Source organism: Genypterus blacodes, unplaced genomic scaffold (genome assembly GCF_046128005.1).
Source record: "Genypterus blacodes isolate CSIRO-AG114 ecotype Tasmania unplaced genomic scaffold, CSIRO-AGI_Gbla_v1 ptg000152l_1, whole genome shotgun sequence".
In the NCBI taxonomy this organism is placed as follows: domain Eukaryota; kingdom Metazoa; phylum Chordata; class Actinopteri; order Ophidiiformes; family Ophidiidae; genus Genypterus; species Genypterus blacodes.
In genome coordinates this window covers 540682-561157 of record NW_027466954.1, presented here as the reverse complement: position 1 = coordinate 561157, position 20476 = coordinate 540682, and the positions used below count along the sequence as shown (strand labels likewise).

Here is a 20476-nt window from a genome sequence, read left to right as displayed (position 1 = left end):
AGAAGAAGAAGAAGAAGAAGAAGAACAAATGAACTACAGTAATCCTCCATGCAGTACATATTTAATTTTATTTGATGTACTATTGCTTCCTGTACGTGTCTTAGAAAATGAAACCTTACAAGTGGATCTGTGTTTTTTATTCTGATTTTATTGTCCTTTTTTTGCAGTGCATTGTGGGAGATTTTATCAAATTATTTTTTCACTGTTGCCTGAAGAAGCTTGATGGTCCAGATATTTCTTCTTTTTGCAGAATTCAGAGCAGCACCTGAACCTGGATAAGGGAAGCGATGATGTGACGTGTGATGTCATGCCGATGTCATTCACATCCTGAAGGCAATAAAATGAGACACAATCTGATAAACTCATGGCATTCTTCCGGACAATGTGTGTTCTATGAAACCCACAAACAAACAGGTGAACGTCCTTGTGATGCTCGCTGCCATAGATTTTTTCTGTCTCTGTTATGTCGGGTCATGCTCCAGCATTCAGCACGTTCCTTATGGACAAATTATATTTCTGAAGGTCTGCAGGCAGAGACAGAACACATCGATTAACCTTTTTATGTTCTAATAGCACAGTTGTAAAATTGACGGAGATCTTTAAATTCAAAATAAAAGCCCTGTTACTCGGCTCTTATGTGACTGAAATGATGTCACCGGTTCTTGCCCCCTTTGGCCTTTTGGGTCGGATATCATGATGCAATTCCGGAGTTCCCAAACTGTGGTCCTAGGCCCCTTCAGGGGCTCTTACAAACTGTTGCATTTGATCAGTTTCTTCTTTCACTCACTGTCGAGATTCTAGGAACTTCGGGATATATACAATATAAACATTCCTTTAGGCAGCAGCAGGGGGGAGATAATCTCACACGATGGATTGATTTTCTTACCCAGAATCGGACGTGCTGATGTGCAGAGGGAAATCGGATCTCCAGGTTGAGGATGTGGCTCATGCGCTGATCATTTCTTTGTGTATTACGTCGTCTAGTGAGGTTTTCGGTGTCACAGCATAATCCAGCCTTCTGAGAGTAGCAGAGACGGGATGAACACAGGAGCAAATCAACAAACACAAAGTTGTACAAAGACTGTAATTACTACTGTAATTGTTATGGAATGAACTGCAGAAAGAGTAACTTCCCCAAATGTAAACTCACTAACTGACTAACTTACCATCAGGAAACGCCTTTACAACTCTCAAGCCTCTCAGTCTGCCCCGCTCTGTCCACCTGTGCCTCCACTTTTGCTTTCTGCAACATAAATCACGAGTGCTTGATTGTTAATTAGATGCAGCAGCTAATAGCAACGCCACTGTGGAATCATTCCTCCTATTCCTTTACTTGAAATGAATAAATAAGTGTGAATGAGTGATTGTTTACACAGTGGGAGTGTGGATGAGCCAAGTGGAAGACTTCTACATCAATGGGCACTAATTTCCCTGTTGACTGGTTGAAGTTGGTCTTCAACTATAGAAAATCCATATAATCCATACATACATACATGACAACCCGTAAACCTGCTGATGCGGTTTTCCAAGAACATCATCCGTGGATCTGCTGCGTCTCTCAGGATGCGATGGAAATGATCTCCCTCATGAATATAACATAATGGTGATCTGGCAGATTTCTAGCTCCAGTGTCATGTGACCTCCTCAACATTTGGCAGGATTCTCCTCAGACATGTGTCGTTTGTTCTCCAGGCTAAAGGTCTTTGGTCTGTTTCTATTCAGACTGTGGTTACTCAGGAAAAATGGGATCCATTCATGATGCACATTCAAACCCTCAGGTATGGAAATGAGTTCTGGGTCGTGACTGATACCAAAAAGGTTGTAGATGAAAGGTGATCGACAGGATGAAAGGGGGAGGAGCTCAGATATCAAGAGGAAGCTCGGAGAAGAATTGATGCTCCTACAGGTTGAAAGGGGACGGCTGAATTGGTTTGGGCCTCTAGATAGGGATGGCCTCCGGGATGTGACCCTATAGGGAGGGATTCCAGATCCAGAACACGCTGGAGTGATCAAAGATCCCATCTGGCCTGGGAATGCCCAAGGATCCCTCTGGAAGAGCTGGAGGATGCAGATATGGAGTGTGACATCTGGGCTACTGTGTTTAGTCGCGTACGTGTAGATACAGGGAGGGAGGGAGGGAGGCAGGGAAGGAGGAAGGGAGGGAGGGAGAGACGGATGCTGTGGGATTCAAAGAAGAGGATTGGATGAACGTCTTACAATGACAATATTTTTTCTCATTCTGTACAAAACAAACGCAATATTAGTATCTGTAAGAGTGAGAAACTGCTGTAAGTTACACAAGATGCCAACACGTCATTATATCTCCATGGCAACAAACGTGTCAATGTCATATCTCCTCATATCGATTATTTCTCTGCAGCCTTCCGTCTGTTTAATTTGCCAACCAGAGAATCAATCCGGCGTGGCTTTACTCTGTGGTAGTGGAGGGTCCCATAGCGACACCATAGCATTCCATACAAAAATTCCAAGCAAACATTACACACACACACATTAGGTGTGCATACCGCCGCCAAGGCCAAGTAGTTCTCTAATTATGACTTCCTCCCTCTCCCCCATGCTGACCTGGAGCTCCTGTATGGATTCCTTGAGCAGGCCGTCCTCCTCCTCCGAACCTCGCGGCGACATTTCCAAGAAAAGCTGCCAGACGTCGTGTTCAGCAATCGGGGTAATCGACAGTGTGAGGAGCATCCGTGCCAGCTGGGTGGGAGTCCGGGTGCGGCTCTGGGCAGATGGGGTCTACACACACACACACACACACACACACACACACACACACACACACACACACACACACACACACACACACACACACACACACACACACACACACACACACACACACACACACACACACACACACACACAGAGCTCTTTGGGCCATGCTTGGTTGCAAAAGAAAGTCAAGTAACTATGTCAACTTTGTTTTAGTCCCGTTTTCTTCTTGCTTTTGAACAAGTTTAAGGTGCTGATAGCTGTTGCAGGACCTTCACACACTTTACAGTTTATTTGTTTGTAATGCTTGCACATTTGTAAGATCAGTGACGTTTGCGATGTTATCCTCAATCTTAGAAAAGTGACAAAAAGAAAAAGCCTGTCCTCTTTCTTCCTCCCAGAATGCCTTGCGGTTGTGGACCCTTGCCCACATGTGGAAGGCGTGCTACCTTTTAGCCTGATCGCACACTCAGGGAGCATTTGTGATTAAATCTCTTGAAATGCCTACAATCCATTTTTCTTTTGTTTTTCCAGAATCAAGAATTTTCTTGATAGATGAAGAAAACATAGCCGGATTTAGGATTTGAGTTACAGTGCAGCTTTCACTCAGATTTAAGATAAGAACTATGTCACAAATACATGTGGATGTCAGCTGATCCTGACTGAGAGACAAAACCAACAGGCCTCTCACTCGTTTATCCCATGTGTAAATAATGACGGTACCTGCCAGAGGAGGCATTCATCCACTCATTACTGCAGCATCTCACCCAGCTGCTAAAGGAACCATTGTTCGTGTCAGGATGGGAATTATTTTTAGCAGCCTCTTCACGCATCTCTGCTGGGTCTTTTTGAGGAAAGCTCTTCATTCAGGTTCTTCCTCATCGTCACCTGGAGTCGATCTATCCTCAGGTAATCAAGCCTTGGATGAAATGTTAATCAGCCCCTGAAACATACACACAAACACATACACACACTGCATCAGTCCTTCAGGTAAGTGTGCTCAGCTCTTATGACACTGACTCGGTTCAGGTTTTTTTGGAACATGGTTGCAGCTGGCAATCGAGGGGAAAATGTGTGTGTGGACGGGGAAATCAGTTTAACGATTTTGTCTGAATTAATTATTATGAACTTCCAGAAAATGTATTTTATAATGATTAAAATGATTAGATGGTTGCTATACAAGTACATTTTGTATATATTTACGTGATTTAATATATATATATCATAAAGGACTACTGGTAACATTAAATAGCTTATAGAAAATGCACAAAACTAAGAACTAAGAATGGAACAACACAGTGAAAGACAGGAAGAAAAGTAAGGAAAGAATCACTTCAAACGTAAATTGACCAGATTTTATTTATGTTTCCGTGCTCGTTTGTTCGTATTTCTTACAGTCAGAAAACGAAGGTGGCGTGGCTCCGCCCCCTGAGGCTTAGATTGGCTAATAGTAGTCGTAGTTGACATCGGCCCCTTGCCTGTAAGAGGGGGGGCCCATGGGGGCATTCTCGTCATAATGATGCTGCCGTCCTTGATCGGAGGAACGCCATTGGTCCTTCCAGTATGACAGGTCCGTCTCCAGCCTCTGCAGGCACACACAGGACAGGAAGTGACATCACCGCATCACACACCAGATATCACATTTGGGGGATTGCCATTTTCTGAATTTAATTTCAATATTAAAAAACAAGGAAAAATCCCAGTTACTCTCTGTTCCTGGAAGCTGTCAGTAAACAGTTTCGACCACTAGATGGCCTCGTGTACGATAAACCGTAGGACTCAGAGCAGGAAACAATAACATTTGGTTGTGTGGGGAAACTAAATGGTGGTTAAGGGGAATTTCAGGTTCAGCTCAATTTGCTCTCAAACTATTTGCTCCGTTGTGCTGTGACGCTTTCAAGCAGGAATTAAAAAAAAGAAAATCTATAACTGATCTTGGAGCAGGTGTTTTGATTGGCAGCCTGTCAGAGGTGTGAGTTTGACGCTGGGGGCAGAAGCTGATGGAGGCAGCTGAGGTCCGGGACTCAGCTGTCCGCATGGCAGCCATTACATCAATGACAATAGAAAATGATTGATGGAAACTGTGTTATCTTGAATAAATGTGTCAAAATACATGCAAAAGTTCATATGTTCGGTTGTGGTGGAGCCATTTCTGTTTGACAAAATAAAATGTTGTAATAAACATGTTTTCTGCTCACAAAGTTGAGCGGAACCTGTAATTTCAGGTCCAAACGGCAGAGAATTTCAGTAAGATGTTGACCTGTTGGCAGCGCCAGAAGAAAAGTCAGGGTAGTGAATAGCTTTGGTTTGGTTATTGAGTAGAGTTAATGTGCACACCGTTTCATCATAGCCCATGTGCATGAACTGAGCAATCCACTGCTGCACATCTGGCCTGCTCCGGTCCCAGATGTTCCTCTTGGTCCTCCTTAAACGAGATAAGAACTCGTTAGCCCGGGTTGGGGCCTCAGCCACCACATCAGGCTCCAAATGTCCCCTAACTGCAAAGAAAGACAGGATTACTGTGGGAGTCGATGCCAAAGTCCCAACATTGAACTGAGCCTCAAAATGGTACTCCAGCAAATGTGTAGTTACGACGACAAAATAAAAGTAAAAAAGAGAAAAAAGGAAAGCGTTAAACCATTAACATCGTCCCCTGCAGGCGTCATCAGCTGTGTCTATAAATACAGATTTGTCCTTTTGTATTAATCAACACAAATTTAGATGAAGCTGTTGCTCATCAGAGGTGTGTGTGTGTGTGTGTGTGTGTGTGTGTGTGTGTGTGTGTGTGTGTGTGTGTGTGTGTGTGTGTGTGTGTGTGTGTGTGTGTGTGTGTGTGTGTGTGTGTTGACAGAGTTGGGGGCGGAGCTGTTGACAAGGTGTGAACTTTTCTGCAGGCGAGTCTGACACAAACACGGCGCTCCGTCTTTGATGTGACTTTGGCTGGGTTCACTTCTGCGCTGCGGAGAGAACGACTGGAAAGTCCACACAGAAGAAGAACTCAAATGAATTTGCATTAGTATAATGATTGTCACCCACCATCTGGTTTGTGCAGCAGCTTCTGTAGTTTTCCTCCTGGTGAGCAGTCTGTTAGTGGACAAGAGGAAAATTAAAGTCACTAAAAGATATAGGGCCAAGTATTTGAATACTCATATGTCCAGTAGTAGAAGTAGTAGAAGTAGTAGAAGTGTGTACTTTCGTTTGAGGTGGATACATTTCTGTTTGGCAAAATAAAATGTGGCAAAAGGTGAAACAAATCCTCTTTTGTGTCAGTGTTGGACATAGGGCCAACATGCTGGTGGCGTGACATCAGGATGATGAGGGTTCACTGTGGGCTCAAGGTTTGTATTTTTGAGACGCTTGTTATTTGACATCTAACTTCTGTTATGAAGCCTTAGTGCTCATCGGTTAAAATGTTTAAAAAGTTTATTTGTGCATGTGTGCATCTCTCCACCATAACATGGGGGTGTTTGCATGTGTGTGTGTCTAGTCTGTGTACATGTGATGAATATAAAAACAACTGAGTGAGGAAAAAGAATTACCCTCTGGGGATCAATAAAAGTGTGTTTCTGTTTCTTTCCTTCTGTTTCATCTCTTGTATGACAATCATGTAATCACACACAACACATGTAGTTTGTTTGTGCCTAAGGTGAAAAGACTGACATGAATGTACAATGCTGTCACTTGCTGGGCATTCAAATCTGCAGTTACAATGCATTTCTTTTTCATATGAAAGTAACAGTTAATATGAAAACAAAACAGTGCCAACGCATTACAGAACACTGAATACCAGCTAGAATACCAAAATAAAGGCGTCATGATCTTTTGCAGGTTTGGCTGTTCTGATGGCAGATGGGGTTTGAATGTGTCAGACCTTATTGAGTGTCAGCTGGGTCTCAGCAGGAGGAGCTTTAATGTGTCTGTGGTGTGAACTCTTTCCCTACAGCCCCTTCCTCCTGTCATTCTTCCCTCTCTCCCTCTTTCTTTCTCACCTCTTCACTAGCCTTTCCTTTCTTCCTTCTCTTCCCTTCTTCCCCCCCAAAATCTTTTTCTCTGTGGCCTCTGTAAAGGTCACTTCATAAATGCAATCATCGCTCAAACTGTGATGCAAACATTTAGTTATTAACCCTATGAACAGTGTAAAAATGTCAGATTTCAATAATGGAAATTTTAGGATGGCTACTTTTCTGATCTTTTGAACAAAGCAAGAGAATGCAAGTGAAGACATGGATGAGTCATCAAACACACTGTGATCTTGAGCTCAGAGTTTGTTTACAGGTTTGTCATTTTGTCATGAGTTTGCTGCAGATCACAGCAGATTAGAAGTGTTAGTTTAGTGTTAATGTTTGTGTTTCAGTGTTAGATTACCTGAGTGTGTGTAGCATAACAGCAGTGTGACGAGCAGGAGCAGCAGTCTGTTCAGCTCCATGGCGACCCCCAAACTGGTCCTGATCCTGACCTCAGGTCTCACACTGACTGATAACATTCCTCAGTGAAAAACCTGCTGACACGGGTCCAGGAATGCAATGCAATGCAATGCAATGCAATGCAATGCAACACACACACACATACACACACACACACACTTTTCCGGAGGGATGTGCCAAAACTTGTCATCCCCCGTCTACTCGCTAAACTACACAATACTACACTGCACTATACCAACAGGATTTATTCACGTTACATTTAAGTTTCTCTAATTTGCTGTCTCAATTGTACCAAATATTTACTTACTTATTTAGTTTCCAAGGGACTTGATTTGTTCTTCCACATTTACACACAATGTCAAATTCTCTCCTTTATTCGTCTTTTCTTTCTTTCTTTCTTTCTTTATTGCTCGTGCGAGGCGACAACTGATTTGTGTTCTTGGGGCGATGTGCTAGTAAAACACATTTGCACCTTTACACTCCATTGATTTCTTTTCGTGTGTGAAGATCCCCACTCCTCCTCATTCTGTGAGTGGAAGGGGGAGGAGGAGGGGAAATGTAAAAAAGATTGTGAAAGCTTAAAAAAACAACAGAATGGAGCAGGCCAACCTGCGTCACTGCAGTGTGAAACATGTGAAACAAAGAGCTTCAGGCTGCATTTTACATCATCGCAAGTTTCTCTCCATGTGGCTCTGATCATGTGTTGGTAAAAAGCCTCAGAGCCAAATTCAAAATGAAGTAAAGAGACCAATCAGAACTTCAGAAATGGGAGTGATGATGTTTTACTACTTTATGTTAACAATCTTGCAGGGTTTGTTCAAAGAAAAATACAATAAACAGCTGGGGGTGACCAAACTTCCAAACCAATGGAATTCCACCTGAAGCTTCCACAGGAATCAGAAAACAGAAATGCACCCAGACTCCCCTGACCACTGCACGGAAAAATCAATCAAGCTTACCAACTCATCTTCATCAGGCTGTTCAGGGATCATGCTTCTATCTGCAGAGGAACATTGCAAGATTCAGCAAAATGCAGGTACAACTGACTCGACTCTTCCCTACACTGCCACCTAGAGGATGTTATGAAGTCCATGAAATGAACCTAAATTCATTTCCATGTTTTTTTCTTAGTCACATTTTTTCTACAGGAAGTGAAGTGCACCCAGGATGAAATGAACACACGTGTGTCCTTCATCGTGTTTGCTCAGGATTCAGCTTTTATTCTGATAACAAAGCAGAGAGAATACGAGCTCATTCAGCCCAGACGGGCACATTTATCCAACACCAACGGCAACAGGACAAAGAGCTCGATTCCTGCGGAGGATAAAAGCTTAGGTCACAGCGTCATATGAAGCATGAGAAACACTCCATAATGTGAATGCTTGGTGCTGATTAAATATTTCTAAGCAATATTAATATTAGATCTTTTGTTTTTTTTGTTTGTGCCAAAAATATGAACAGTTTCTGTTTTGCAGCTTAAAGTCATCTCCATATTTTTGGCCCAAGTGCAGCCTGGGTAATGTTTTGCTATTCGTCGGGCTCGTGGGTGCCGTAGCCAAGGCGATCGGCCGAGGGGAAGTGAGCCCAGAAGGTCCGGGCCAGGTCCTGGATCTGGTCGTAGCCGGCGTGTTTACGCAGCTCCTCCACCCAGCCGAAAAAGTCAGAGGAAGTGAGCGCCCAGTTTGGGACGTCACGCTTCTGTCGTCCTTCTGCAACAGAAAATGAACATAAGGCTGAATTATATTGGGCTGAGTTCAAAGAGCTGAACTGTCCCTTTAAAGTTCTCTAAAAACACCCACCTGCCCCCACGTGGGCCCCGGGCTCCTCGGCCCCTGAAACACAGAGAAACAACACCGGAAGATTCTAAATTATAGTTTTCGGAAAAATTCGGAAGTCTAGAAGAGCCTCTCATGCCCATGTAACCCAGAGTATCACAGCATGTGAGCTGGAAGAGAATCATTCACATCCCTGAAACATCTGAAATCTCACTGAACTCTTCCTCAGAGAGCCTCTCATGCTAACACAACCTGGCCAAAACCAGGTCAATCTGTCTTAGCATTGTTTAAATCTATGTAGTCATGGTAACATTCTGTACCAAACTGAGCTTTTAGTCACGTTGACATGCAAGTAGAATTTGACCACGATTGCAGATTTTTTCCCCCATTTGGATTAGTCAGAGACCTTGGCCGTATAGTATTATATATAACAATATGAAATATGAAATAATAATCACACGAAGTGAGCTAACGTTCATTTTCATGTTTAAAGTGTGAAATGGATCGTCTGACCTGCAGGACACATCATCATCATCGCCAAGATGAAGACACACAGCAGCAGCAGGCGGGACATGGCTTCACCCTGCAAACCAACATCAGAAAATAAAATGATCCTGACTGACTGAAAAATAAAATAAAAACGATGTCGATTGTCCAGAAAAATCAGATTTAACAGAAAAACACAAGAAGTTTGAGGAAAAAACAATAAAAACCAGTATCATCTCATTGACAAAACAAACAAACCAGAGAAACAAATAACAGATAAATCAATAATAACTAAAAATCTTACCTCGGTCTTTGCTGCTCTGTGTTTTGGTGAATGTGGCCGCCGGCTGACGCTTCTCTGCTTTTAATGGGTGTTTGTCACACCTACCCGCTACATGCCTGACCTTTGACCCCCGTGGCCACTGAACAAACTGGAGGGTCTGTGTGAGAATCAGAACCAAGGAGGATCAGGTCTACACGGAGCTGCTGAAGGAACACAGCTGACAATATCAAACGCAGAAACATGAACGGCCCTCCTCCTTATCTTCCCCTTTATCCCCAAAGGATGCACTGAATTAACTCAGAACTTATATCCACATTTCATACTGTATAATAGAAAGAAAGAAGAATTAGAGGCATGCTGCCGGCATGCTGCCCTCTGGTGGGAAGAAACAGAACTACAAATGTCTCGTCAATAAAATAAAAAGCTATATTCACAATTTAAACTGAATAGAAAAAATGGAATGGTGCTCCTTCTCATCCCAAACTGAGTGGACTCCCTGCTGAGGTCTGTGGACGTGTAGGAAGGAACTCAGAATCTCCATCAGTTTGATCAAAGAGAGAGAAACTCAGGCGTTTCCTTCAGGAAAACCTTTAATGTGACGAAAGTATTCCAACTCTCACAGCACAATCATTGAACCGTCTAAACATACAGCTTTGTATTCCTTTCCCTCTTTAAATAGACATATACAATTAAATAACAGTGCTTGGTAACATTAAGACATCTTTTTCTTTTTCTTTTTAAATAGGACTAAAATGAAACGCTCTACAAAGTCTGTGGTTCTTGAATTGGAACAAAGTAAAACTATTCCCAGTATCCAAATACTTGATCATTACATCACGACTGGAGTACAAAATTCAGTTTTTTTTAAAGCTTCTTCCCCCATCAGTATGCAGAGGCCTTATATGTTGGTTCATCTCGCCTCCATGATGATGGAACATGTTGCTTGATGCACTAAAAATTCAGGGGCTTTGGAGGACATTTGCTCGCAGTCTTGTGCGATAGAGAGACACACACACACACACACACACACACACACACACACACACACACACACACACACACACACACACACACACACACACACACACACACACACACACACACACACACACACACACACACACACACACACACACACACACACACACACTAAAGGAATGCTGTCGTGGAGGTGGGAGACCCAAGACCACGTGATGCAGCATTAAACTCTCTTTAGCTAACACAGGCAATGGGAACGAGGAGATATTTCTCTCTTTCCTCTATTGGCTCTTCATTCTGGCTACATTTCTAACAGACTCACATTCCTGAAATGCCACTGACAGTTTTCAAATCAGCCCCCTTTGATTTGTTGCATTTGACTCAGACTGGAGGAGCAGCGGATCATGGCGAGTGTGCACATGTATGAGCCAGACACGGGCGGCACATTTGGTTGCACTTTTCCATCTAGAAAACATTCAAATCAGAGTTCCTGCTTTATAAAACAAAATGTATCGGCCATCTCCTGTCCCCCTTGTGTGTACCGCTCTTTAGTCACAAGAGGGACCAGAGATTCCATCCCTCAGCTTACATGAAATTAAATTATTACATTTATTACAAACTTACATATAGACAGAACGGCTGGATCAATCAGTTGGTCTGGTTTGGTCTGTGGATCAAGCTGGACACAGTTTGAAACCAGAAGCTGTTGTACAAACTTCACACAAGACATGGCAGCAACTGAGACCAGAAGTCGCGCCATTATCTAGGGATGCTGATGAACAGGAAGACTGGCATCTATGAGCACCATGTTGACAAGTTGGACGGAATCTAATTCGGCACAAGAGAAGTTCCTGCAATCGGACAAATCAGACAGTTATCTGTCTGTTTCTGATTTGATCTGTTATTTAAACTATCAGCATCTCGCATTTCTCAACTGCTATCGAAATGTTGAGGCTCCAACTGAAAACATTCAAACTGCAATCAGCTGACAGAAGGTATCAGAATGTGACCAGACTAAACTGGACGTGGGAGGGAGAGGACATGGCTGTGTTGTATCTCCAATGTTCTCAATAGACGATAGTAAAGACTCCTGAACTGCACGAAATCCATGTTAAGTTCAAGCCAACATAAAGTTACCTGAATTGGACCTCAAACAAAAAAAGACTTGACGAACTGGACCGGAAGGCTGCTGTCGGTGTTTGCTGGTTCCTGGAGGTGTGTGGTAGAGCAACTAGAAGTGATGCTGCAAAACCACCAGAGCACTTCTGCAGTAAAGGGGGAGTACCGGACCAACACCAGATCAACGGCAACAGGACAGCAAGGCCTAGGCAAGGAACACAACACACTGTACATATAGACAGAACTGCTGGATCAATCAGTTGGTCTGGTTTGGTCTGTGGATCAAGCTGGACACAGTTTGAAAACCGCCACAGGCCTCTGCCAGGACATTGAGTTCGCAGTAACGCGCGATCAACCTGGAGGAAGGGAGGCAGCGGCTCAGTGGGTAGTGCTTCCGCTTGGGAAGCAGAGGGTCGCAGGTTCGAGCCCCTGACGAGGTGCCCTTGAGCAAGGCACCAAACCCTCAACTGATCCCCCCTCTGCGAAGGGTGGTAATGTATTGTAAGTCGCTTTGGATAAAAGCGTCTGCTAAATGATCGTAATGTAATGTAATGTAACCCGCGTCTTTACATCCGCTTGTGCGTCTGGCCACGCAATCACACTTACTTTGTGTTATTTATCGTGAAAAAACACCAAACATTCAGGGACTCCAGTCATTTCTTGCTGCATTAGTCACACAAAACAACCCAGTGAGGGCTCGAAGACCGCGAAAGACAAAGGACAAAAATCCAGTGACCAACCCAAGACTGAACAAAAGTAGATCCCAGTTAGTTTGTGGATCATAAACCTGTCCGAACCCTCTGGCTGAATATTTTCAACTTTGAAAGAGGAAAAACAAAAGCAAGTAAATGAAGGTGACTTAAACCCAATCAGACCAAAAGGAACCAACAACTAGAAAACATTCTCATCATTTTTGGCAAAAGCAGGAGAACTCAACAACTTAAACAAAAGCAGTGGGTGTGTTTCCTTGTTGTCCCCGAGCTTCTGTGGAACCGTCACCGGTAAACATCCTGGAATCAGACAGGATCACAATGAATCTACCACCTTAGTTTGTGTGTTTGTAGCTGGGCCAGATCTCGTCTCAGGGTCACTGAAGAGGTCGGACGAGGTAGAGTTTCTGGCCGTGCTCACTGGTGAAGATGGGCGCCTTCTTGTAGTGCTCGACCAGCTCGTCCATGTTGGGAAACCGCCGCTGACCGATGCAGAGGACGCCGTCCAGCAGCTGGACCTTAAAGTGTTTGTTCTTCCCCACGGCTTTCAGGGAGACAGAGAAGTCACTGGGCTGGAAGGGGGGAAAGAGGGAGAAGGAGGTGGAGTGAGCAGAGGGGCAGGAAAGGACAGAGAGAGACAATGAGGTGGACAGAAGAGTGGTTTCAATTACAGCAATTGCTTTGATTGTCCACAAGAGGGAGACGTTACTCTGGTTGTATTGCTGCTGGTCCAAGAAGCTCAGCCAACAATGTACAGTTTAAGGTTGAATTGTTTATGAAGGTTTTATCTACATGACCTTATATTTACACATAAAAGGTTTTAGACCCGACACTAACGCTGACTTGGTTGCTTGATAAGTCCTGAGCCTGAAATAAGGAAGTGAGCTTGGACTAATATACTGTGTATCTCTAACAACACAACTGACCAAAGTGTGAAGCTGAACACTCACTGATGATTCACTGTCTCTGACCAGAAAGTCTCCCATCACCCCCCTCTCATTCAGGGCGCACTCCGCCTGGTGCCGCGTCACGTTGCCATAGTACCAGTCTTTTCCGGCGAACTTGCCGGAAAGAGCGGGTCCTGTGTAGGGTGACGGGCAGGAGGCCAAGGGGGCGGGACCATCGCCGGACACTACAACGTAGTTCTTTGGTACCAAGCCCACCAGGCCGCGGGCGTTCCGGCATCGCCACCACTCCGGGTCATTCTCAGGCTTCTCGATCACCTCCATCACCTCCCCCTTGTCAAAGTTCAGCTCCTCGTCCGTCACTGAGCTGAACGGGTACAATGTCTGGACGGTGTGAAGGACCCTGTACCAGGGAAGACCACATTCAGTCAATTAAGAGCATTGTGAATATGTTTTAAGTTCTTAATGAGCAATCTTCAAGGTCTCTGTCTGTCTGTTTATCAGCAGGATCAATTGCAATGTTAAGAGCGAATTTTGGTACATTTAGGTGTGATCATGGCTGTAAGGACCCTTTTACATTTATGGTCGATTCATTGGGATCCTGGTCTAGACAATAATCTGTGAAATGTCATCACTGAGAGACGGAAGGATAGAATGGATGAAAGAATGTGATTCCACCTTGTGACACTGCTGTCTGCTGACTGGCCATTGGAAACCACAATTGCCTCTTCGACTGTCTGGTACCCGCCTCCGCCTTGTCCTCTGCTGGGGTCGAGCGCCGCCCCTTCGCTGTCGTTTTCCTCCAGGACGTAGTTGGAGGGGAACCAGCCGACCTTTCCGGCCGAGCTGCCCCGCCACCAGCCGTCGCTGCACTTTTCCATCACCACCACCCGCGCCTCCTTCACCAGGCCCAGCTCATCCTCACGTTCCGCCGTATAGGCGAACTTCACCACGGCTGGGATGCTCAGGTCGTAAATGCGCTCGGCGCCATTATTGGAAGGACACTCTGCGTCTGTGCTCGGCGTGGGAGAAGCATCGCGGGCGCTCGTCTTCCTCTTTGTCTTCCCAAGGCCTGAGAGAGGGAATGGAATGGTCAGATATGGAGAGCAACTGTGGTTCCCAAACTGAAGCCCTGGGGCTTTCCGGGGGCTTTTAAAGTCTTTCTTACTTTCTCAACTTAACAGAGGAAGATCTGCACCTGCATACATTTTACATACAGCAGTGGCACGACATGCTGTTGAAATGTAAATGACCTGCTAACATTCTGGTTTATCTGTGATTAAATGATTCTGTTCTCATTCATTTCCTGCAGTGACTTTTTGCCTGCAGCTCCTCTGACAGATTCACATGAAGACGGTTATATTTAGCCGGAGCAGGAAATGAGGCAGGAGGCAAAGCGCTCTACACACTGCAGGAGACACTTTAATGCAGAAGCTATGGATGTACACGCACGTTAAACAGGAAAACCAAACATGTTTGCATGCAAAGAAAAAACAGCTGAGCAACACATTTAGAGTCAATGGACCAAAGCAGACGCTGTATCGATTTCTTATCACATATAACTACACTGTTAGGTTACTGCAGACCTTTGCAAAGTAAAAGCAAAGGAGCAAATATTTCTCATTTGTGTTCATTGTGCATTTTACAGTATCAAAAGATTCTCCTGCAGATGGAAAGTGGCCACCATGTGGTTTAAAGTCACCCAGTTGCCGTAAGCATAAAGGGGAACTTTTCTGGAGAAACAGTGCCGTTGAGCATGGACGGAAAAACCCTGATACCTGACAGCTTTCATGCTGAGGTTCAGCAAAGGCCTCATTTGGTTCATCTGTGATATTAGACATAATCACTAGGTGGAGTCCAGGATTAGAGAGTGTCCTGTTAGGTGGCTTTAAGATTGCAGACGATGACCTGAGATGTTTCCAGCATCTCATCATCAGGATGCCTCTTGGACTCTCTCCTTGGGAGGTTTTCCAGGCATGTCCATCTGGGAGGAGACCATGGGGACAGATCTAGAATATGCTGGAGGGATTATACTGTATATCTCATCTGGCCTGGGAAGATTTGGGGATCCCCCGGGAGGAGCTGGAGAATGTGGCCAAGGAGAAGGACAGCTGGGTTATTCTGCTCAGCATTGCTGCTTCTGCCTGTGGGGAACTGTCCCTTCAAATTCCAAAACACAGTACGCTACAATCCGTAAATTGTGCTTCAAAAGACACAAGACAAATAGAGATCAGGCTAGTAAACCTTGTCCTTAAGAACTGTCTTTTGTCCTTTCTATACCAAGTGCATGAATCAGTTCGTCTTGACCCTTACAAGGCGTCCTCCTTAAATTGTCTAACTCTTGTCAGTTTGATTAGTTTGAGATGTTTGGCCACCTTGTCCAACTCCTAAAGCCCTGGGTGTAGTAGACACATCAGCGCACAAACAATCCAGAATGACAGAGACACTGAAATGCCCCAAAATACACCCAGAATCAATCCCTTGTTCCAGCCATGATGCAACACATTTAGTTTCTTCTGTTATTCCATGTAAGCTTTGGAACGTCAGCCATTCTTCACTCTGTTTGACACCTGTGTTTGGTCAAAAGCTTCACTTTGATCTCTGAGCCAAATCTAGTCAAAGAAAACTAAAATGCTCAACCCTTTTCATGGTACACAACAAGAAACTTAATTCCCGGATGTTTGGGAGGAAGCTGAGCGACCTTACCGAGCGTGTCTTTGAGGTTCCTGACCAGCGAGCCTTTCTTCATGCTGTTCTTCCGCTCCACGTAGTTGGACGGGACGTAGCCGGTATGGTTGGCGGCGTTCCTCACCATCCACCACGTCTTGGAGTCGTCCAGCAGCCACAGGCGCTCGTTCTTGTGGATGTCAAGTTCCTGTTCCTGCTGGGCCTGGTAGTCCCACTTGGCGATGACGATGGCTTCCTCTGTCATCTTTCATGCCACCCCTGGACAAAGACAACAGACTCAGATTAAAAAGTGAAAAGATTGTTACATCATGAAGAATTCCATTTACAAGTAAACACACACACCCCCACACACACAGTGAGTCGTGTTTCTTTCTCTCTTTTTACAGAAAGTGTGTTTAGAATGAAGCTCTGACTCTTGTCAAGTAAGTGTGTGTGGCAGGACTGATGATGACTGATGGTGCGTTAGGCTGTGTGGATATTGCATGTCACAGCTGTGGTGGAGCATCTGGCTGTGCCTTCCTTACACACACACACACACACACACACACACACACACACACACACACACACACACACACACACACACACACACACACACACACACACACACACACACACACACACACACACACACACACACACACACACACACACACACACACACACACACACACACACACACACCCCTCAGCACAAGATAAATTTAGCTCCTCCAGAGTTCCAGATTAAAAGCTTTTCTCACGTTCATCACTGAGTCATTGTGCTCTTTTTCAACATATATTTCTTATTCATGTCAAGCGTCTTAGATAAAGGATCAGGCGTGTCAGGCAGAGCGCCGAGCCATGTGCATCTACAGTACAACCACAGAGGAAGGAGGTTGAGGGAGCAAACAAAGGAGGAGGAACCATGACAGCAGCCTTCCATGGAGATAACCTTCAGTGTAGTTTAGGTCCAGGTGAGAGAGATACGGGTGGTAACAGACAAACACGGCCAAAAACAGTCGATCTGCTATGACGTCTTCGCTCTTTGGTATTAATCGTCATACAACATCCTTACACATCAAATGTATTCAGACTTTACTCCTAGCGCCTGTTCCGGTTTCAGAGAGCACGAGTGCGAGAGAGTGCAGACGGCCAAACAAGAAGAAGAGGAGGAGGAGGAGGAGGATGAGGAGAGATGCTCTGACATGCAGACATAGGTTAAAAAAACTGAGGGAGAAATCCAGCAAATCTACAGCAATAATCCAGAAATACACAGTCATCTTCGCCATCATCATAAATTAAGTGCCTTCCTGTTTATCAAAGGTGGAGTGCAGAGCTGAGCAGTGTGAGCCTGTAGTCTTCCTCCCTCGGCTACATGTGGAGTCACTTTACACTCCATACGTTCAGCACAGGCCAATCATGTGATGCGTGACCTCGTCAGTGGAAAAACCTCGACCCCGACAAGAAAGAGGGCAAACAGAGGAAGAGGAGGAATGCAGCTGGGGATAGAGATGAAGTGGCGGGAAGTGACAGTGGACAGTGACAGTCAGAGAGAAGAGGGGACACAGGATGTGGACGGCGTGACCTCTCCTCCCCCTCAGAGAGCGGTTGAGGACGTCCATCGGGATGGACCGTAGTCCATATTCTATTGTAACTTGGTTGCTTTCTACTCACAAACCAGTGGGATGTGTTATTGTGCTGCTGTTAGTGCTCACTTTAGACTGAAATGTTCTCAAAATGAATATATTTTTCAAAGCACAAGTTCGGTTTTCAAACTAAATGAGTGACTGAATCCTTATTCAGGTTTCTTTGATCAGGTCGGATGGAGGGAAAGTAAAGATCTCCATTCACAAACGTCACAGATGGCTTCTCTCAAGCAGATGTGTCCCTGTCTCTCTCTATCTGTCTCTCTGTGTCCCTGTCTCTCTCTATCTGTCTCTCTGTGTCCCTGTCTCTCTCGGCTCTTCACAGCAAGAGATCATAGAGACAAACACACACAGAGTGGATTTCAGAAGATTCCTGTGATGCTGCATCAAAGTGCCACAAAGCCTCTTACAACCGAAACAGCGATATGATGGATCAACAAATACGAGAACGTTGTTATTGTCAATATAAAGACACGTTCACGGCTGAAGGATTCATAACTCCTGGATAAACCCGAACAAAGTCACACGAGATCGGACATGACCTAATACAGGGGTCGATATTAGTTATGGCTTATTCTTCTCTAAATCCAGTGTCAAAGTGCTGGGGGTGAATTGTCCCTTAAAGGGGATAAAGTCTTGTGCCTTCTACAACTCGCTGCTCTTTGTTATCGTTCCCAGGCGTAACTTTGGACATGTGGGGGTTTAAATGTTACCGATCCGCTCCTTCTCTCCGGGCTTTGTGTCGCTGCTGCTGCGGACACAAAGAGCCACACACGCCGCATGCACACAGCTGATCCCGGCTGGGTTTCCCCCTCTTCTCCCGTTGCATTTGAAAAGATTGGATAGTTCACCCCCCTCCCCCTTAAATGCCCACCCGGCCCCGGAGAAACATAGCCAAGTCCGTCCGTCCGTACCGGAGCGGCGGCGAAGCGGAGCCCGCTTACCTCGGTGGTTTCCCCCGTGTGGAGCGGGCAGGAGGAGCCGGTGAGCGGCGGCGCAGATCCCGCTGCCAACAAACGCGCACTGTGGTTCGGATGAGGTTATTCCGCTGAATGAAGGCCCACGCGTGTATGCAGCTTCATCCCTGGCTATGGATCGTTCCTCCTCCTCCTCCTCCTTACTGCCCGATTGCTGCCATGGCGGTGACGTCACACACACACGTAGAAACGATACCAAAAAAAAAAAGCCTTTGGATGACTTTTAATTCTCTTCAACAAATCAAATATATAAAATAGTAATATCCAACATATTTACAGCCTGTGACGTAACATTGATGCATTAACAAAAATCCCAATGAATCTGATGCCTTGAGGTATTTGGATGGAGGTGATGCAAGGTGAAAGGTCAGTGAATGCATCATCTGGAGACGTTTGAGTGTCTGATCAGAAGGCACCAACAGGCCCTCTGATCCAGGGAAGCTTCAGTCTGCTGCTGTGTTAGGACTGGACCAGCTCCAGTTTGGTCGGCGCTGACGGAGCCTCCACCACTTCTCCTGACATGAACAATTCCTGAAAACAACACAAACACAAACAGTGAGATTATTTCAACCCGGTTCCCAAATATGTCATCTCAGGAAGAATCAATCTTGGAGTTCTTCTAGGGAAGCTGAGTTTGTGGCCTGGGTGAATGTCCCGACCTGATCATAGATGACTTTGACGATGAGTGAGCAGCTCGGGCATGTCGCCACTTCCTCTCCATTCTCCAAGTCTTCCTGCAGGAAACAACACACACACTGAAACACACCCACATATGCAACTATACATTCATTTGTTCTTTTTCTTCTATGTTTAACTTCTAATCATTGAAGGCGACTCGTACACAAAAACACAACAAATTAATGCATTACAAATACGACTTATTCATTTATTGGACGGCACACGGACGGCGCACACACACACACACACACACACACACACACACACACACACACACAAAAGCCATGAAATCTGCAATACTCCACCAAAACATGTCGTGGAGATAGAAACCGAACTTTTTATTCGACTAATAATTCAATAAACTTCATTGAATTCTTGAAACGAAAGGAACCTCAAATTATGCGTCAAGTTAAATAATTCGTGACTTTGCAAAAAAACAAACAACTATAGAGGGTTTTTAAGTTGAATTTTATTTTCTTAACAAGCTAGCGTGAACGAAATCATCATTTAGATTCTCGTTGGTAATAATGTTTGGTAATAAAAAAGAAGTTTAATAGGAGTTTCCCTCAGACATGTCGCCGTCTGATAGTTCGCTATAACGGCTCTCTACTTACTTTAGTTATGGCAAATCTGTCTCCACATGGACACGGGAAATAATAAGTCTCCGTGTCCTCGTCAAACTCAAAGTCCTCGATCTCTACTTCGTCGTGAAACACCGACATTTCGGTTGGGAACAGGTAGGGAGACGGTGCGGAGGAGAGCGGCGAGTTACAGCTGACTGCGCCAGTGTGGTGAGTGGTGACGTCACTACCATGCTGTCGCACAGATATGACGCAGCCGAAACAGACAGAATAAAAAATACAAATAAAATTATAGATTCTAGATTCTAGATTCTAGAAAAATAAATAACAATAAAGCTAGTTTGTGTTTTGAGCCGCTGTGCTCAGATGATGGGAAACGTAATTATATACTTCAGTCTCAGGGACAGAACTTATCAACACGCACGCACATCAGTATATACAGCCAAAGTTACACACTTTGGGAATCAAACGGAAAAAAGTTCTGTCTTGACAGAAGAGACCAAACTTAATAA

At 44.8% G+C, this 20476-nt stretch overlaps 3 protein-coding genes across 12 annotated transcripts; all 3 read right to left on the bottom strand.

Annotated features, from left to right (window-relative positions):
* Nucleotides 1-57: 57 nt before the first annotated feature.
* On the bottom strand, nucleotides 58-8160 carry LOC143012644 (augurin-A-like). 7 transcript variants are annotated; one of them, XM_076165884.1, is made up of 10 exons: nucleotides 8117-8160; nucleotides 7099-7234; nucleotides 5770-5817; nucleotides 5071-5231; nucleotides 4129-4318; nucleotides 3501-3676; nucleotides 2584-2757; nucleotides 1494-2178; nucleotides 1167-1243; nucleotides 58-1018 (listed from the first exon to the last, which is right to left on the bottom strand). In XM_076165884.1, the coding sequence occupies exons 2-5, from the start codon at nucleotides 7214-7216 to the stop codon at nucleotides 4178-4180; spliced, it is 468 nt and encodes a 155-aa protein (XP_076021999.1). In that variant the 5' UTR covers nucleotides 7217-7234; nucleotides 8117-8160; the 3' UTR covers nucleotides 58-1018; nucleotides 1167-1243; nucleotides 1494-2178; nucleotides 2584-2757; nucleotides 3501-3676; nucleotides 4129-4177. The 7 variants fall into 7 exon arrangements, with proteins under 7 accessions (XP_076021999.1, XP_076022004.1, XP_076021998.1 ...); XM_076165889.1 differs by lacking the exon at nucleotides 8117-8160 and adding an exon at nucleotides 7465-7697 and having other exon boundaries at nucleotides 5071-5158; XM_076165883.1 differs by lacking the exon at nucleotides 8117-8160 and adding an exon at nucleotides 7465-7676.
* Nucleotides 8161-9727: 1567 nt separating this feature from the next.
* On the bottom strand, nucleotides 9728-18903 carry nck2b (NCK adaptor protein 2b). Of its 4 annotated transcripts, none has more exons than XR_012965063.1 (6): nucleotides 18673-18903; nucleotides 16120-16359; nucleotides 14092-14485; nucleotides 13459-13816; nucleotides 11304-13080; nucleotides 9728-9858 (listed from the first exon to the last, which is right to left on the bottom strand). XR_012965063.1 is itself a non-coding variant. In XM_076165878.1 (6 exons), exons 2-5 carry the CDS (start codon nucleotides 16343-16345, stop codon nucleotides 12886-12888), a joined length of 1173 nt encoding a protein of 390 aa, XP_076021993.1. In that variant the 5' UTR covers nucleotides 16346-16359; nucleotides 18673-18903; the 3' UTR covers nucleotides 9728-9858; nucleotides 12843-12885. The 4 variants fall into 4 exon arrangements, 3 of the variants coding, with proteins under 3 accessions (XP_076021993.1, XP_076021992.1, XP_076021991.1); XM_076165878.1 differs by having other exon boundaries at nucleotides 12843-13080; XM_076165877.1 differs by lacking the exon at nucleotides 9728-9858 and having other exon boundaries at nucleotides 9871-11530; nucleotides 12843-13080.
* Nucleotides 18904-18913: 10 nt separating this feature from the next.
* On the bottom strand, nucleotides 18914-20197 carry dph3 (diphthamide biosynthesis 3). The gene is made up of 3 exons (XM_076165890.1): nucleotides 19998-20197; nucleotides 19365-19439; nucleotides 18914-19236 (listed from the first exon to the last, which is right to left on the bottom strand). Exons 1-3 carry the CDS (start codon nucleotides 20103-20105, stop codon nucleotides 19165-19167), a joined length of 255 nt encoding a protein of 84 aa, XP_076022005.1. The 5' UTR covers nucleotides 20106-20197; the 3' UTR covers nucleotides 18914-19164.
* Nucleotides 20198-20476: the final 279 nt, after the last annotated feature.

What these genes read in the sequence shown, in the direction of transcription:
- LOC143012644 (XM_076165884.1), bottom strand. Translation starts at nt 7,216, where the DNA reads ATGTTATCAGTCAGTGTGAGACCTGAGGTCAGGATCAGGACCAGTTTG. An exon ending in GTTATGCTACACACACTCAG is followed by an intron (nt 5,818 to 7,098) that starts GTAATCTAACAC and finishes GTCCACTAACAG; the next exon opens with ACTGCTCACCAGGAGGAAAA. An exon ending in GCTGCTGCACAAACCAGATG is followed by an intron (nt 5,232 to 5,769) that starts GTGGGTGACAAT and finishes CTTTCTTTGCAG; the next exon opens with TTAGGGGACATTTGGAGCCT.
- nck2b (XM_076165878.1), bottom strand. Translation starts at nt 16,345, where the DNA reads ATGACAGAGGAAGCCATCGTCATCGCCAAGTGGGACTACCAGGCCCAG. An exon ending in GCAGACAGCAGTGTCACAAG is followed by an intron (nt 13,817 to 14,091) that starts GTGGAATCACAT and finishes TCCCTGGTACAG; the next exon opens with GGTCCTTCACACCGTCCAGA. An exon ending in TCAGAGACAGTGAATCATCA is followed by an intron (nt 13,081 to 13,458) that starts GTGAGTGTTCAG and finishes CCCCCCTTCCAG; the next exon opens with CCCAGTGACTTCTCTGTCTC.
- dph3 (XM_076165890.1), bottom strand. Translation starts at nt 20,105, where the DNA reads ATGTCGGTGTTTCACGACGAAGTAGAGATCGAGGACTTTGAGTTTGAC. An exon ending in ACAGATTTGCCATAACTAAA is followed by an intron (nt 19,440 to 19,997) that starts GTAAGTAGAGAG and finishes TGTTTCCTGCAG; the next exon opens with GAAGACTTGGAGAATGGAGA. An exon ending in TCAAAGTCATCTATGATCAG is followed by an intron (nt 19,237 to 19,364) that starts GTCGGGACATTC and finishes TGTTGTTTTCAG; the next exon opens with GAATTGTTCATGTCAGGAGA.